The 18,840-nt window shown below is 37.5% G+C and overlaps 1 protein-coding gene across 2 annotated transcripts; it reads right to left on the bottom strand.

Moving 5' to 3' along the window:
* Positions 1-310: 310 nt before the first annotated feature.
* Positions 311-16,858, bottom strand: LOC149945794 (uncharacterized). 2 transcript variants are annotated; one of them, XM_090175656.1, is made up of 4 exons: positions 16,787-16,858; positions 1,321-1,740; positions 1,030-1,142; positions 311-431 (listed from the first exon to the last, which is right to left on the bottom strand). In XM_090175656.1, the coding sequence occupies exons 1-4, from the start codon at positions 16,806-16,808 to the stop codon at positions 312-314; spliced, it is 675 nt and encodes a 224-aa protein (XP_090031782.1). In that variant the 5' UTR covers positions 16,809-16,858; the 3' UTR covers position 311. The 2 variants fall into 2 exon arrangements, with proteins under 2 accessions (XP_090031782.1, XP_090031781.1); XM_090175655.1 differs by lacking the exon at positions 16,787-16,858 and adding an exon at positions 6,252-6,428.
* Positions 16,859-18,840: the final 1,982 nt, after the last annotated feature.

Below are 18,840 nucleotides of genomic sequence, written 5' to 3'. Positions count from 1 at the left end.
AAAATTTCCTACACCGAATTTGTTTACACCAAACTTTCCTACACCGAATTGGTTTACACCGATCTTACCAACTCCCGAAAAAAACCACCTCACATATATCCCCGAATTATACCTAATATATAAATATACTTAATATATCCCGGAATTTGTTATCCATAATTTAATTTCCGGGAATCTCCCTGAGTATTTGGTTAACAATCTAATTCCCTGACATTACCAGGTGTACCATATATTCCACGTTTGTACCATGAGGAAACCATTTCAAATTACAAAAAAAATAGCTCGCCGTGTTTGTGTGACACGGACCCCACTTACTTGGAGCGGCCTCCTCCAGCGAAGCAATGGGCAGCTGTCAGTAAATATCGCTCACTAATGAGGGACGCGCCACAATGGTAACGCCAATTGCTTTTAGTTTTCCTGGAAATAGCTGTCTAAAAACCAAACATACATATAAGAATAACATTAAATAATTTCCTCAGGGTGGCCACAGCTGTGAATTTTGAATCCTGCCCCTGGTGCAAAAACAAATCTGATAAAATTAAGGTCATTTGTTTTTTCAGGGTTTTACCAAAATATTCGTTAGCTGTGTATTAGTGGTTTCCAAACTGTGTCCCGCTGGAATCCAAAGGTAATTTCGTAGGATTATTTTGACAAAAATATAACGTGTCAATAACCTATCGCTCCCGCATCAACCTATCGTTGGACTTCAGCGGAGTTTCGATCAGATAGAGGTACGTTCAGTAAAGAAAATGGTTGGGGAAACTGTTTACTTTATTTTGGATTGATGAGGTTGTGTCGTCACACGATGTTGAAAGGTTTCTTTTTCACTTTGCTATTTTATTAAACAAAGCAGCGATTTCCACTAACAACGCGTGTGACGTCACGCTATCCAAAAACATCGTGCATGAGGATATGATGACATAGATAACTGAATATACCCTTTGATTCAGCGACGAAATACGTTTGGGAACCACAGCTCTATATATTTTACAAAGGCGTGGAAATATTATACTCTCAGATCTCACTTACCATCCATGGCCATGAATTTGCGAGAGATATCTTTCCACCAACTACGGTTTTCTGGAAAGAGAAACGACGGCGTCTTCTCAGAGCAGTGGTACTTATGTGTGTTGATCCACAACCTAATCAATTATTAGAATAAAAATCGAATTTCTATTACAATTTATGGCTGTTGCCATGCGATTTCAGAAACTTTCAGACAAAATCTGACTGGATAAAGTAATTGCATAATTTACCACTTTATAAGGACGAATTTCAACTAAGTGTTTTACGGGGATATATCAAATGTTTTTTTATTACCTAAAACAATTAACTTCTGAAATTTCGGTTTCGGTGTCGTCGATTTAGGAATCTTCGTTGTTCTAGATTTAGGTTTCTTCGTTGTCCTTGAGTTGGGCCTTTTCGATGTAGCTGCTCTAGGCCTCTTTTGCTTAGCAGATCTAGGCCTTTTTGTTGTCCCTGGTTTAGCCCTCTTTGTTGTCCTTGAATTAGGCCTTTTTGACGTGACTGCTCTAGGCCTCCTGTGAGTGGCTGATCTGGACTTTTGTGGTGTATATTCGGGACAGCAGACTGTTTGAACGTGACCGTCATATCGGCAACTTGGTAGCTTTGATCGCGTTACAAAGGCCTGACTAGATCTACATGATGCCAGTGGAACACATTTACCATGATTTGTATCACATGATTTACTTTTTACATCAAGAGTTGATAAACTTAGTCCTATAGAACCAAATAAAAATACAGTGTAATTAAATTTAATTTTAAGTCAACCATTGTATAATAAATATATTGGCCCCTAAAGAAGAACTACCCAAACGCTTGGAGTATATGATGAGATAATTCTTAATCCACAAATATTCATATTATTTTATAACTTCACTCGGCTGCCCTTTGCAAAACTACTAAAAGCCATAGTTAATTTACGCATAGGAATAACTTTACATCTCTAGCTGAGGCAGATTGGCCATATATACGAGAACAAATACCACGTAATTTCGCTTTTGGGAGCCCGTTGCTTTGCTAAGGGTGCTTTCGAAAACATATCAGAATCTATGTGAGCAGCGGTTGAGTTAGTGCAATCGAAATTTGAACGAGTTCTCTAATGTTCCACCACCAAAATCTTGACCACCACTCCCTCAAGGATCCAGTTGGCGAAACTTAGGGCCGTCGGGGTACAAATTAAATGCCACCTGACTAAAACGTCAAATCTGATCCCTAGTAAGCGTTTCAGTTTCCTTCGATAAGATTTGGGAATTTTACTTATTACTTGATATGTGCAAAATATATATCGCTTAACTAACATGGTAAAACGTAAAATTGTAACATTCTTAACATTCGTAGTTCGTCATTTGAAGTTTTTTTGGGTTTTGGACAAACTGGTAGAATCTAAAGTAGTGTCTGATGAAACTTCGTTTAATCGTAGTTCATTACCACGGTCACTTGGCTATAATATTTCTTCTTGGACAGAATACTTGCTTTGACGTTTATTGGAATCCATTTAAAAATATGTCAGAAATGAAACTAATCCCAATTTTATACCAAAAATGTACCGGACACGCAACGTTATGGTTCATAGATCAATCAGGAAGAACCTATATTTCTGCCGTACATAGAGATAGAAAAGAAATAGAGGCGCTATTGTATCTGGCGAAGTTGACCGCGAGTGCCGACCCCCTTTTCGCCAATGTAGGAAGCCATAAGATGGGCAGATTACGTGGCGCCATCGACGCGCGGTGAAATGAAATACATTATGCCTTTTGGAAAATCAACTGTCATTTGATGTAAACAAAGGAAGGATAGATGGCGTTGAAAATTCTGGCCATCTCCGCTTTCATACATGCGGGGGGGGGGGATGAAATTTCCCGGTCAAAAACAGGAGTGCCTTAACGCGGTAATCTTCCCTCTATTGCTTTTCTATCTCTATGGTGCCGTAATCAAAAAGAGTTTTAAGAGATCTTTATTAAGGGCCAATGGAATACATTTTTTTTAATATTTTAAAGAAAAATACGTAATAGTTTTATTTTGAAAAACTCACGAAAAAGGCCTTGGTTAAAAACTAAAATAAGCGTTTCGGATACTCGAGTTTTTATAAGACTTTTCAAGTTTCTAGTCGAGTACTCGGCTTTCTATTTAACATGCCCATGTAGATGGCGTAGCACAGCACTGTCAATTAGTAGCCCAGCCAGCGGTAGGCACATAGGCACGTGCCTACGTTGTAAAATTTTGTGCCTACTTTGTGGGCCTCCAAATTTTGAAATGTGCCTATGGGCTTCCAATATTTCAATCAACTACTTGCAAATTAATGTATTCGAAGGTTTTGTATTTAAAAGACGAGAAATCTTTAAAATCTTTTCGAAAATACAATATTTTGATCAAAATGATCCATCGCAGACCCACACCTTCCTTCAAAAAATGGTCTGCCTGTTCAGCCTTGGGTCATTTCTTTTCTAGTTGGAGATAAAAATCGAGGATTTAATTCTTCTTGGTATGGTAAATACTGTACCAAGGGCTCGAATAATCCGTAACACTGGTTAAGGTTTACTGTTGCTCTAATATATTGCCAGTTCCAGAACTGCTTAGATTGATTCAAGCCGTTCTCAATTTTCGAAGCAACTCAGTTATTCGATGTTAATGTTTTGTAGAGTCCCAGAAAGGTCTGGGATATGATAACATTCTTAAAATACCACAAAGCCGCAACACTAGGTAGTGGAGCGATAAAAAAATTCTTATGGAAAAAGGTTTGATTCCATATAGTTTTCTTAACGAAAACGATGTCCTAGCTCATTGTCAATCATACAACCGATTCCATCTCGATTCGTTAAAGAGACAGATACGAATAGCCAAAAATTTAATCGAACGTCCTTGAATGCTTTAATAATTTAATGGCAATTGAGAGAAGAAGGCTATCACTAACTCGTAAAAAACTGAAATTGTTTTACGCATTCCAGTGGCAAATATTATAGCCGTCTACGGGAAACAATGGGGGAGGCAGGGCCGGACTTAGAGATCCTGGGCCCATAGGCAGATAAGGTGTCTGGGCCCCCATTTCACGCACTGCATTTACTCTTATCCCTGGAACTAGGCTGTGCCTGAATTTCCCTGATTCAGCGTAGAAGTTTGAGCTCTACGGTTAGATTAATCTTTTTGTTGAGATACACACACATCGGTGTCGACCCTAGACCTTAGACACCAGCACACACACAATAACTGATTAATAAGGGTGAGATATGTGTAACGGCCACGCCAATGGGGGGATACGTGGGGACAGGGGTGGGGACACCCGTGTCGGAAGTATCCCGACCACCCTTTGGGGGATTGGTGGTCGTCCTCACACGGCTTTCCACAAACTCTGCCTCCCTGACGCTTGGGATTACAGGAGTGAGCCACTACTCCCGGCACGGTTAGATTAATAAATAAAAGCTCTTAACAATCGTCGACTAAATATGCGATAATTATGCAACATTGCGATTTAAGGCTGCTTTCGTAAACTGCCAGGCAGAAATTTTGGTAATTTTAAACCTAGGAATTTCTCCAATATAAATTATGATTGATACAGTCATTACGGTCACTGGAGGGGCCCCTTCCAAGGATGGGCCCCTATAGGCCACGGCCTAAGTTGGCCTAGGCGGAAATACGGCACTGGCTAGGAGAGCTATGCGGAAAGTGTCTGAAGATACTGGTAAAAAAGCATAAATTGTATTATAGACCATGAAGAATTCGCATCGTTTGGTCTTAATAGAGGAGTATTGAGTACTAATTACAGACGGTATTATCACCTAAGGAGACATGGACAACCTCCTAGAATATTATCAAATACGTATGGTACTATTAAAATAATTTCGTATAGTTTGACAAACAAACAAGACCAGATTCTAAGTCATTTTGAACAATTAGGCCCCTTAATTCCTCTGCTTCGAAGCCGAGGCTTAGCCACGGCGCTTCACAATTTTTACAGTTACAGTGCCTTTTTATATCGTCAACATCCAAATTTATTTCTAAACGGGTATGATTTTACTATGATTTTACTATGAGCTAAAATATACCCAATAGTAAACTGAAATAATCTTTAACAAAACGGCTGTGGAGGCGTTCTGCGTGACAGATACTATATTTACCGCTGAGCAGAACAGCCGTCGAAGCTCTCGAGAGCGTAACAGATGTAACTTGGCCTAGAGGCCCAGAGACGGTGCAAAGTTTCGTGGGATAATGTGTTATATATAAAAGAGAAAAGGCCGCAGAACGATAAAGCACCATAGTCGAAATCGATTTTGTAGGTCAAAAACCTATGAAACCTACGATATATCCCAATATTCGTCTACTTTGGTCTAAAATCTAAAAAATGCTATAAGAAACACATGAAAAATCCGTTTAAATTTTAAACACTCTATAATATAATAAAAAACTCATTAGTTTTGTCTACATATAATAATTGTATCTTCGTGTACCCTACGGAATATCAAAATGTATTAATATGACCAAATTGCGCCCTCTACTGGTGTTAACACTCATAGTAAAATCTTACCTCTAAACGATTATTTTGTTCAACTTGCCTATTATTTAATTCGGCCTGGGGCTGGGAGTATTCTGGTTCGAACTATGACTCGAGCGCCGTTTGTTTCCAACAAGTATCATGCACGTCGTTGGCTGTTTACATTTGAAGGTTCGTCTGCTCGGAGAGCAGACTGCGATATAAAAAAACTTTACCCGACACTACTAGCGGACGTCAAGCGACCCCCACTCTTCCATCATCTACGTCTCACGTAAATCAATTTCAACTAAAAATTATTCCTCTCTCACGAGTCTTTCTCTTAGCCAATGAGATAGCGTCGACATAACGTCCGTCCGTCAGCACGCATGAGGCTACGAGCGCAAAAAATGGCGCTATCCTAGTTCTCAATTTCCGATTCGAAAATAATTTATTTTAAAATTAGGAATGATTTATAATTTTTTTCGAATATAGGCCTATTAGTATATTGCTATTTGAACGGCCTTTTCAAGAAGCCTAACATTAAAATAGGGTGTAATTTTCCTTTAAAATAGTCCTCCCGACTGTTGGCTGGGTTGGACATCTCGACTGTTTATTTGCTCTTAATTGACACCCTCCCAACTCATTCTTCCCGAACAACTTCGTAGATGTCGAGTCGACTACTCCGTGTTACATGGATGATAGCGAATTTAAAGTCGGTGTGATTCAGAGAGATCACTGAAACTATGAAAAACAATTAACTTACCACTGCTAATTTCCTCGGAGACGCATAATTGTAGAAACATATATAATACAATGTAAAATACCACGACCTTCATTTCTTCTTGTATAATTAAGTAAAAAGGAATTGATAATTATTTTCTGTAATATGGACAAGCGCTATTTTAAATGTTTGTTAAGAGAGCCACCGAACTCCGGCATCCGAGCGATTGGTAGGAAACGAATGAAGTCTGAGAAAGCGATAAAGAGGGAGAAACTTTCTAGAAATTGTGCAATAGCGGAGGAAAAAAAAATATTCTTCAAGTTCACGGTTTTCCCGGCGACGATAAAACAGGTTTACATTAATTCTGAGGGCATTTATAACTGAAGACTTCCTTGGAAGCTCAACTTTATTGATAACAAATTTTTAAAGCAAATAATTATATTTTATTTATTTTTGTTTTGAAAGGCGGTCGTGCCGGGCCCTTTGATTGCCGCGCCGTTTTAACCTTTTTCTTTTTAGATCCACAGTGAAATATATTTCGAGTTGAACTATTGTTTTACGCGAAGTGTAGTAGTATTAGTAGTAGCATATGTAACATAATTACTCATAAGTATGCCACTAGCTCTATTTCTTCACTAACGGTTTGTGTCACAGATATTGCGTTATCCGTACCCTACGTAATATTTGACATCATCGAATCTCAAATTCCGATAATGCCGTCGTATAATTAGGTCTACGTCGGATCAAAGATAATTTAAACTCGTACCCTAGATTCGAATACTGAGAGCTTTCCCATTGACGGTTTTGTTACGAAGTGTTTACCTTTTCCGGCACGTGACCTCAGAAAATCGGGCTCCATCGGTTGCGGTAAGGCGCAAACCATGGAGCGAATTTTTGAGTTCCGGCGGGAAGTGGGTAAACACTATCGGCAACGCGCGAGAGAGTGATTTCGAATCTAGGGTACGAGTTTAAATTATCTTTGGTCTGATAAACCGACGGTCATTATTTTAGTAAACAAACCGGTTTGAACAAGCAAGGCTTAGGAGCTAAAATGAACTACAATATAGTGTCAAGTTCTGTTAATGTAATTAAGTTCTCGGAGACTCACGTTCTAAAATAAATTTGCATTGTCAAATAAAAGAAGCAGGTTTATTCAGGTTGAGCTTTTCTGGCGCATCTACAAGGTTGGAGTCTTTGCAAATTCTTTTGAGCCTAGGCTTAAGCCGCGTAACTCTTCTAGGCTTGATATGGGTTTAAATAACGCTGGTGGAATATCCCACTTCGACGACTTGTTCCATTTTCGGAAAGCGATCACTTATTGGTCATTTTCCCCAACCTTACTCGTAATTTAACTTCATCCGCACAAACTGAGTGAGTTTATAAATTTCAATAAAGCTACATTGGGCTGACTAAAATTCCGATACAAAAATTCCTTCTCAATTTAGAGGTTTTCCATTGGCTTAAATAAATATGTTACTAGTTAATAGTGTGACTCCCAAAATTACTAGGATGAATAAAAAGGTTAAAATCTAACGTAGTCCACTTTTTTACTGGTTCGTGGTGAAACAAACCGTTAGTGAAAATTTTTGAATGGAATAAAGGTACAGTGGCATACTTATGAGTAAATATGGTAGTAGTAGTAATAAAAATAATAATAATAATAATAATTAAGTTTTGTCCTACTTCGCGTTAGTGCCTGTATAAAATTGCGAAAATTGTTAATACTTTGGGACCATTTATTGAGTGGCGGTTTTAATTACAAATAGGCCCAAAAACAATGAAGTCGCGACGAACCCAGAGACACTTTTATCTTTCACCGTGTTGGTCGACAAGTGTCAGAAGGCCAAGGAATTTATAGCACACGTTCAATGTCCAATTTGTGTTAAACCAATTAAAATGGCTACTACACCAAGAAAATATGGACTCAAAAGCTGGGTAATATCGAATTTTCCAAGGCATTTACAGACACGTTTGAAGCTTTCAAAATTGGACAATGAGGTTGAAATAAAATTCAAGTCGAAATCAACATCTCAACTATCTATCAAGGCTCTTTTTGCAGCAAAAAAATCGTTGGATATGAATAGCAAGACGGTGGAGTTAACCAAGAATCCAACAACTGTGACCGAACCAACCCTTTCCTCGGAGATAGCGTCATATGACGTTAATGACATTACTGATTCCGAAAAAGGAAGCTCTAATAAAGAATTGAATAACAAAACTTCGTTGGAAGAGATCGAAGGCGCGGAATAGGAACCGACCGCGTCGGCGCGTCTTCAATGCTACAAAGGCTAAGGAGATTCCGTTCACAAAATGGAAAAATTATCGTTATAACAGACTTGAACGACAAAAGCGGACATTATATCGTTCTTCTATGAGCCAACCTTCAATAAAGGCACTTTTCCCAGTTCTGAATAAAGTTCAAATATTATTCAAAGATAATGTAGAGTTAAGGAAGCGTTTACTTTCGTGCATTACAAATTCAAGTTCTAGTAATACGGGAGAAGAATCTACTGACAACTTTCTGTCTTCTCTTATGAAAACGGCCAAAGAAAATACAAAGATAAACTTGGAAAACGGTATAACTTTACACTTAAATTGTTTCTACTTACATATTTTTGATTTGTGGACGTTTACTGTATGAAACGCTGTAGTTAAACTTGCCCTTACCTTCAACTACTACCGTGTTACGTTATTTAAAAGACAATGGTCCTGATATAAGAGAAGGAAATTTCCGATTTAACGAACTCCGAGACTACTTAATCCGGAAGAACTTCCCGATGAAAGTGTGGCTTAGTGAGGATGCTACTCGTATCACCGGAAAAATTCAATTTGATTCCAAATCAAACCAACTTGTGGGGTTAGTTTTACCCATCAATCCAACGAATGGTTGTCCAACCACATTAGCATATACTGCCAGTTCCGCTAAAGTCATTGAATAACACATCATAACAACACTCCAGCATACGTCATAATGGCACAACCACTTGGTGACAAGACTCCCTCATTTTGTTTATGCATAAATGGCACCGACAACAAATTTAAGGCGCAACACGTGTTAGCGAGATGGAAATATCTCACAGAAGAAGCTTCAAAAGTAGGAATTGAAATTTTGGGCATTTCTTCTGACGCGACAGTAGGCTTCTGAAGTCTATGCGATTTGTGTCCAAACTTTCTCAAAATGACATACATAGACCGTGGTTTCAGTGTTCTCGTCGGCACGAAATTCAGAACGAAATTATTAAAACTTTCCAACATATTAGTAGTTGGGGAAAAAATTATAAACCTAAGTCATTTGAAGATTGTAATGGAAAGGTTTCCTAAAGACATACATGGGTTAACAAATTCCGACCTCGACGGAAAAGATAAAATGAATTTTAAATTAGTAGAAAAAATTTGTGAGGAAAAATAATTAATGTCTTAAAAGAATTACCAGAATCTGAAGGAACAAGACAATACCATGTCTTCATTCAAAAAGCTTTAAGTGCATTTCTAGACAAGGATTTGTCTCCGAGTCAAAGATTGTACAATATATGGTACGTTGTTTTCTTTTTGCGAATATGGCGTCATTGGATTTCGCAACATTCCGAGTACAATCTCCAACACAATTTCGTTACATATAACACCTACGCGTGTGTAGAGCTTAACGCTCATGCCTTCGTTATCATTATTGAACGATTAAGAGACAACAATAACGAAGTCTACTTCTTGCCGTGGCTTTTTAGTAGCCAGACTTGTGAACAAAATTTCGTACTACGAGGTCTTTAACAAGTACATATTCAACGGTCGTTAATTTTAGCTTATTGGATATTTTAAGTCGCAATTACAAAGCGAAAAAGTCACTCAGTGTGGCCAAGATTCGTCCCAATTTCAATTCCGCAGACAACAACGAAGCTGTATTGAGAACATTGTTGCACGTCTCCCAGTGGCGTAGCTGAGAACCCAGAGGCCCGCCCCCGCAAAAATCTCTATGAGGCCCCCCTTTTTAATTTTTTTTTATGGTTAGCGCCCCCCCCCCCGAAGCTCGAGGCCCCCCGCACCGCGGGCCCTGCAGACCATCAGCTACGACACTGACGTCTCCCCAGTACTGGAGAAATTAATTCTCTAATAGAAGAAGCCCTGAAAACGGCCAAAAATTATACAAAAGCCTTAGGAATTGATGTAACATCAGATATATTATCGGTACTGCATTGCAAATTACCGGTCGTTTCTATTGACAGTATGTCGCCAGAAACTATATCGAAAGATAGTGAGAGTGAAGATGAAATTATTTTCGATGAAGACCCTCCGACCGTCGCTCCGACCTCTCAAGAAATAGAAGATAGCAATCTAGAAGACGGACTCAACGAAGATTTAATGGTTCTCTCTTCAGCTGGAAGAACTAACCTTAAAGATTACTCTTTAGATGGAAATCTACGCCAAGACATACGATTTGTTCAGATAAAAACCAAATCTGGTCGTAAACCTTTATTACGAAAATCTTCCCTATGTTGGCTGCTGACAAATACAGACAACCACCTTAGCAGCGATCGTAGTAAAAGAGTTCAACAGGAACAACCGAGCACACTACATAATCAAAGAACCAAGAAAATATTCGTGAGGAAAAGCGAAATTCAACGAGAAGACTGTGTTAATATTGGAGACTGGGCACTTTTCAAAAAAGCTCCAGAAAAACCTAGCGGAAATCGTCGAGGTCGAGTTCAAAGTTCCCTTATTGGTTTGATACTTGGATTTTCATATCTGACTCGAAAAGGTAAAAACCGCGAATTTTCTAAGTCATCGGTCAAAATCGAACCCCCTAAAAAAGGTGGCGTATTGTGTAATTGGTAAACATGGAATAATAACGGCTTATTGATTTCCACTGATATTTCTTTACACGGGTTTTACGATCTAACACACTACGTTGGAACAATATCTCCACCAGATGGTTTGTTTTTGAAAAATTCTACTTTAAAAGCGTTATCAAAATGTAAATAAAACTACAGTCTTTTAACAAGCCTTCTATGCGAAAATAATTCAGAGCGATTATTGAATAAATGTTTTTATTTCCATGTTAAGCGTTTATTTAAATTACTAACCAATTTCTATAGAACAGGCCCGTAGCTAGCGATGGTGCCTGAGGGGGCCGAAAGATATTTGTGCCGCCTCAAAAAATCTGAGAATGCCCAACCATGCCCCGTCAAAAAGTATCTTAGCCCCTTAAAAATATCATTGCGCCTCTAAAAATATCAAAGTAAACAAAATCAATAAAATATATCCTACTAGCTGAACGTCAGTGGCGTAGAGAAAAAGGGGTTTCCTTGTCGAAACCCCCTTGGGCATACCTTCGACTCTACTAAATTTTCAACCCTTCACGACCCATCTCTTAACATTCACTTACTTCGACCACCCTTCCCTTGACGAATTTCTCGCTATGCCACTGCTGAACGTGCCCCCTTAGCTGCAAATTTCTGGCTACGGGCCTGGCAGAAAAAGTAAGCTTACAAACAGTTGTCACAAAATCAACAAATATTCCGTAAATTTCATGCTATAAGTAAAAAAAAGTAATCCAATGTTTAAAATATAATCCTAAAAATTAACGTAGAATAAATAAAAAATCACCATAATCCCCCAAAAAATTCAACTAATCATAAAAATAATCTAAAAAAAATTTGCAATACCAATTTAAAAAATAATCTCGAAAAATTTTATTAATCCATGAAATTTAACAAAAAAAATCGGAATCCCTAAAAAATGAGCATAATCCACTGAAAGTTTCTATATATTCAACCATAAATTTCTATAATCAAAGAAAAAATCCATAATCCCCAGTTTAGAAAAAAATCTTACGAAATATCTAATAATCTTTGTTTAATTTGTAATCCCAAAAATCAATCGAAAATAATCATAATCTATAATCAGGTGACTACCCCCTCGATAATAACGGTGGGTCCCCAGTCATTTTTAAGTTATAAAGTCCCCAGAGAACTATATGTGGCCTGAGGCCCCAAACGACAAATGTAAGTTAAATGAGATCCCCATTAAGTTTTAGTCAAATATTAAAGTTAAATGTAAGGTAATGTAGATTTTGGGGCCTAGGCTTAACACTGAAGAATTCAAAAGAAGGAGAGGCGTTATTGTCAGTTTGAGAGCCCCCACGCAAAAACCTTGAAAAGTATAATAAAACTTCAAAAAATAGCCCTAGCATAAACAATGCTTACGAGAGAGAAACTTCGCTTAATAACAAGTCAAGGACACCTCATGTGATCACGGACCCCAGCAACAACTTCACCGGAAACGACCTAGTCACGTAGACCCGAAAATGCATGGTCAAAGGCGTAAGCCACCCCCATCCGTCCCAAATATCCAATGCCCAAGAAGAGCACCATCATTAAGTAATGACGGACAAGACAGAGGGCATAAAAGGACCCCGCACCCTCGAAACAAAAAATAAAACCAGAAGAGAAACCCCAAGAGACTCACAGGTGGAAGCTCTGCTCCGCCATGGCCTGACCCTTCACTTAAAAAACTTTAAACTTTAACCCAAACTTAGAAACTTTAGCGAAGTCTTAATGAAATTAAAGGATCTCCTCGAATTTAAACGTCAATCCCTGATGACATCCAGCGAGTTCCCTAACGTATCCAGCTACGAAGGTCAATGAGTCCAGAAAGAAAGGTAATCCAAATCCAAAGAGAGCGAGAGAAGTAAACCCGATCCAGAGTCCGAGAATTCCGTTCAGGTCCGAAAGAGTTAGCCCGCCTAAAACTGCTGGGAGCCTACTTGCGTAATCCGCAAATCCCGTAAACCGTAGAGGCTACAGCAGAGCCATCAAATTCCAGAGAAAGAGTCCCCCGTCTTCCATAGCAACTTCGGGTCAAGCGACACATCGTGAATCAGGAGAGAAAGAGAGCTCTGGGAGCCGCTGCGATCTGCTGTCTGGTTTCATCCCTGGCCGTTCGGGAAACGTGCAACCCTTCCCGCGTGCGTTTGGACGAAGTGTTGTGTCTGTTTGTGCACCCATCGGACTGTCAGAACGAGATCCCAGCGCAAAAAAGAAGAAATATCTCCTCTCGAAGACGCCAGACAAAATGACAATTGATAAGTAGTAAATTTTCTTACGTTTCCCCCTAAAAATTCACTGGGTCAAATAGCGAGTCAAGTAAAGTCCCCCACCTTCAAACTGCCAAAATCACCCGAAATCTAGAGTTGCCCTCCTAATACCAAACCAAATAAAACAATCAAGTCCCCTAACCCTACGTAAAGTTCCATTTTGCCCGTGAGTTCCTGAGATATCAGTCATTAAGGCCAAGAACCGAAAAAAAGAGTTAAGTTCCCTTAAAGATTTTGCCGGGTCCCCTCGTTTTACTTTATAATTTTGGTTTATGTCCCCATTACATTTTTGACAAAGTGTATTTTTGTTAAAAGGGTTAATAAAGATAATTTTTATTGAGATCCTACTGTTTTTCCGTTTCAGACTCCACAACCTCCTCTTTCCCCTTCCCTTTTAATAATAGACATGCTGATGGCATCAAGAAAGCGTTCAGGTACCCAAGAATATGGGAATGTAGCATAATAGCTTGGTGTATTCCTCACATACTTCATTGTGTCATTTTGTTCACTTCTAAATCCCCAAATGTAAACAAAATGAGGATACTTTTCACGTTTTGGGATTTAATAGTAGGGTAAGAAGATAAACCCTCTGACATTATTTTATTCGGTATAGGCGAAAAGTTGAAGCTGGGAGGGAGGAAAAAAAGTAAAAAAAGGCTGCCTATCACCATTTTACCAGATAAATTTTGGAAAAGGAGATGATATTATCGGTTTAATTTTCCACACCTTTTCAGGAGTAAAAAGTGTAGACCCAATACTCTGTCCTTGACGAACACAGTAATTCCATCCACCACAACAACAAACGAATGACCACAGCGCCACCTTCCCACCAAACAAAAACCTACATATTTGTTCTACCCCCATTTTGAAAGTGTTCTGTGGGTATTAAAAATGGTTGAACCATACTTATAAAATTAAAGAAGGGAAGCAACTATAAAATGTAAAATTAGTTTATTACAAATTTAGCAGAAAACGTGTACTTCTTTTGATCCAGAACCAGTGTTGGCAATTTTTTATTTAAAAAAAATCAAATTAATCGATTTTTTTTTATTTAAATCAGATTATTATTGATTTTTTTGATTTTAATTAAAATTTCAAAGTTTTATATAATTTAGTATCATAATTTTACCTAAAACAAATATGTTTTTAATTTTTAAAGACTGTAACCGGCTTCTATCCTTATTTACATATTATTAAAAACGGATAATCGAAGCCAACGGTTACAATTTATTTTGGTCGGGGATCGTTTACAGTATTTGACCTATCGCAATCACACCTATGAAGAGATTGAACCAGAAGCAAGGAGTTGTGAACAAAGAAGTTTTAATTAAATGAACTTACAATATAATCAAGCCCCTTGGCTTGTAGCCTTCCATATCGCACAATAATAATTAATAAAAGTTTTTCCGAGGCTGGCTGGTCTCGTTAAAAAATTAAAGGAATAAATCACACACTCTCTCTCTCTCTGCTGACTACTGTCCGCTGAACACGTGGTCCGGGGGTTTTAAAACAAAAATTTAAACTGCGTTGCGTGACGTCATATTCACTATAAGTTTTTTAGCGACGGAACGGTCGCCATCTGGCGGATGGCGCCAGTACCGTTGCAAGACTAATATATATAATGAATTTTTTAAAATTAAGCTAATAATCATATAGAAGTTTTTATTTTTTAAAACCTATTTTGGTACTTTACAAAAAAATTCGGCGGAATCTCCACCCACAGGTAGAATCCAAAGCAACATAAGGGGGAAGTACGAGAAAGATTATATTTCAACCTAAATTATAGCAATTGGTGAGGTTTTTTCTTTTTCAAAAATACTTTATGAAAATTGATTTAAATCAGCCAACCCTGTCCAGAACAAGTAGAAAAGTATCCAACTATTGATGGCAATCATCTGTGCGAAAGAGGGCCATAAAACGTTAAGCTCAGACAAACTTGCGACAAAGTATGGGAGGTCGTGGTTTAGAATCTCTTCCTTCCGATATTATTAGTACCTAGAGGTGTGCAAATACCATTTTTTGGGGATCGAATCGAATATCAAATATTTTTTTCAAAGCACGGCAAATACCAAATCAAATATTTATAACGTCAAATAATTTGGTCGAATATTTTTAGGGCAAAAATTTAGACCAGTTAACTGATCAAATACCAAATAGTATTTCGAATATCAAATTATTCGACGTATTTGGTTTTCAAATAGCCAAATAGTTTGCATATTTGTCAAAAAAAGTAATTGAAATCACTGTTTGTTTTACTTGAAAATAGTAAAATATTAAACCAAATACAGTATAGCCTAGAACAAAGTTCCCTGGGCGAACTTGGTAAATTAGTGGTATAATGATGGGCCCGTTCTAAAAGATGGTCTTTAAATTTTTAATTTTACTATTTACTTACCCTTCTCTAAGGCTCTTAATAAAAAAAACTGAAGGGGGTCCATTGTCTCAGGCTGCAGGCGAGCCCAGAATTTTATATTACGCCACTGTGGTAAACTCTAACTTACCATTCAAATTAATTCTAATTGTTGTACAAAATGTCTTTATTTTCAACCTTCCTTCTGACAATTTTTTCGATTTGATCAAAATGAGTTAATCGTAACCTACAAAAATATACTGCATATCAACTTATCAATTATCATACATATTTTAATTTGGTACCATGGAAAAATAATAATAATAGTAATTAACTAGGCTAATACCCTAGGTACCACTCCAGGACCAAGTCTTCTAGCGACTTTTAACCTTTGGTAACTACTAACTACAATTAAAATCAAAGGACATGCTACATACTTCATAGTTTGCAAACACTTAATTAAAATTTCAAGTTTTTAAATATATGTAAAACACGAGGGAGCAGATCTTTTGTTACAAATTAAAAAATTGCATTTATTTAATTTTAAATCAATAATTATTAATTTAGTTAACTCAAAAATTCTAAACAGAAAATCCATAAAGTTACTTACTTCAACTTTCCTCCCAGTTTTTAGTTTTGTTTTGGACTTGGTTTACGTTTAAGACTCAATTTTAGTTTTACTTTGCTATTCTAGAAAATTCCATAACAAAAGAGAATACGCGAGTAATCTAGCCAATAGGCGCTAGAATACAAAGCTTCTGCCTTTCGCTAAGAAGTTTTAATACAAACGGTATGGATAACGGATGTGCAAGCTACTCTTTATATGGTTCTTGGCGCTGCGGCCTAAAGAGAGGTGCCAGAAATAAGGACTAGTTCGGAAATTTCACTACGCTCTTCTGGGATGGCCTTGAACTTCAACATATTAGAAAAAGACCCGCGGTTATTCGACCAGTTTGCAAACTATTTGAAAATACCAAATACTTTTTCCCTATCTTTCCAAATATTCGACTATTTGATCAAAAAATTCGATTATTCGCGAACTTTTCCAAGCGCTATTTGATTCGACGAATCGAATATTCAATTTGGTATTCGATCGAATTATTTGGTCTGACCAAATATTTTGCACACCCCTATTAGTACCTGAATTCATTCTTGATGACATCTTTGATTTGGAAACTAATAATCGGGCTGTCAATTCTCATTTGATGACTGTTTTTAAATAGAAGAAATTTGAGTAGTTCCATCACTCACAACAGGGGGAGGCATAGGGGTAACATAAAAATCCAGACTTGCAGTGTGCTTCAAAACCAGTTTTTTTGTGACCCCTATGCCTTCCCCTGTTGTGAGTAAGGGATCCCTTTAAATTAAGATTTTTCAAACTCAAGTGTCGGAGTTAGAAAGGCTAAGCTGAAATACGATAAAATACGCGAAAAAGTAGATACGTCCATAATTAAAAGGGATAATATAGCTAAATCCTAAACAAATTTGAAGAAAATTAAAAACTTACTAATAACTCGTACCGATAGGTCTTCGAGCAACGGGAAACTCGGATCAAATAGATCTTCGAGTAATAAACTAAAGTAAAAATAAATAAAATAGCCAGAAATTCCAACGGTAGACCGGTTTCGTTCTATTTGGAACTCATCAGTACCGTGCGGGAAATCTGGCTGGCGACTATCAAATCGAAAAGAAAAACTAAGCCTAAACATTAAAAATTTCAAAACGCGTTGCGTATAGCAACGGAAAGCCGAAAAGGGGGGAGTGTGGTGGAGAATAGTATATACGATAAGTTAAGTTAGAAGAAACCACCTATGGACTGTGAGAAGGATGATAAAATACGCGAAAAAGTAGATACGTCCATAATTAAAAGGGATAATATAGCTAAATCCTAAACAAATTTGAAGAAAATTAAAAACTTACTAATAACTCGTACCGATAGGTCTTCGAGCAACGGGAAACTCGGATCAAATAGATCTTCGAGTAATAAACTAAAGTAAAAATAAATAAAATAGCCAGAAATTCCAACGGTAGACCGGTTTCGTTCTATTTGGAACTCATCAGTACCGTGCGGGAAATCTGGCTGGCGACTATCAAATCGAAAAGAAAAACTAAGCCTAAACATTAAAAATTTCAAAACGCGTTGCGTATAGCAACGGAAAGCCGAAAAGGGGGGAGTGTGGTGGAGAATAGTATATACGATAAGTTAAGTTAGAAGAAACCACCTATGGACTGTGAGAAGGATGATAAAATACGCGAAAAAGTAGATACGTCCATAATTAAAAGGGATAATATAGCTAAATCCTAAACAAATTTGAAGAAAATTAAAAACTTACTAATAACTCGTACCGATAGGTCTTCGAGCAACGGGAAACTCGGATCAAATAGATCTTCGAGTAATAAACTAAAGTAAAAATAAATAAAATAGCCAGAAATTCCAACGGTAGACCGGTTTCGTTCTATTTGGAACTCATCAGTACCGTGCGGGAAATCTGGCTGGCGACTATCAAATCGAAAAGAAAAACTAAGCCTAAACATTAAAAATTTCAAAACGCGTTGCGTATAGCAACGGAAAGCCGAAAAGGGGGGAGTGTGGTGGAGAATAGTATATACGATAAGTTAAGTTAGAAGAAACCACCTATGGACTGTGAGAAGGATGATAAAATACGCGAAAAAGTAGATACGTCCATAATTAAAAGGGATAATATAGCTAAATCCTAAACAAATTTGAAGAAAATTAAAAACTTACTAATAACTCGTACCGATAGGTCTTCGAGCAACGGGAAACTCGGATCAAATAGATCTTCGAGTAATAAACTAAAGTAAAAATAAATAAAATAGCCAGAAATTCCAACGGTAGAAGATCTATTTGATCCGAGTTTCCCGTTGCTCGAAGACCTATCGGTACGAGTTATTAGTAAGTTTTTAATTTTCTTCAAATTTGTTTAGGATTTAGCTATATTATCCCTTTTAATTATGGACGTATCTACTTTTTCGCGTATTTTATCATCCTTCTCACAGTCCATAGGTGGTTTCTTCTAACTTAACTTATCGTATATACTATTCTCCACCACACTCCCCCCTTTTCGGCTTTCCGTTGCTATACGCAACGCGTTTTGAAATTTTTAATGTTTAGGCTTAGTTTTTCTTTTCGATTTGATAGTCGCCAGCCAGATTTCCCGCACGGTACTGATGAG

The sequence above is a fragment of the Leiobunum rupestre genome, chromosome 5 (genome assembly GCF_980474605.1).
Source record: "Leiobunum rupestre chromosome 5, qqLeiRupe1.1.hap1, whole genome shotgun sequence".
Classification (NCBI taxonomy): domain Eukaryota; kingdom Metazoa; phylum Arthropoda; class Arachnida; order Opiliones; family Sclerosomatidae; genus Leiobunum; species Leiobunum rupestre.
This window is presented reverse-complemented; position numbering and strand designations above follow the sequence as displayed.

Bases quoted from the DNA above. Each gene is read 5' to 3' on its own strand.
- LOC149945794 (XM_090175655.1), bottom strand. From the start codon at position 6,324: ATGAAGGTCGTGGTATTTTACATTGTATTATATATGTTTCTACAATTA. The intron at 1,741-6,251 runs GTAAGTTAATTG...TTGGTTCTATAG, and splicing joins CTCCGAGGAAATTAGCAGTG to GACTAAGTTTATCAACTCTT. The intron at 432-1,029 runs GTAAGTGAGATC...TTTGGTTTTTAG, and splicing joins CAAATTCATGGCCATGGATG to ACAGCTATTTCCAGGAAAAC.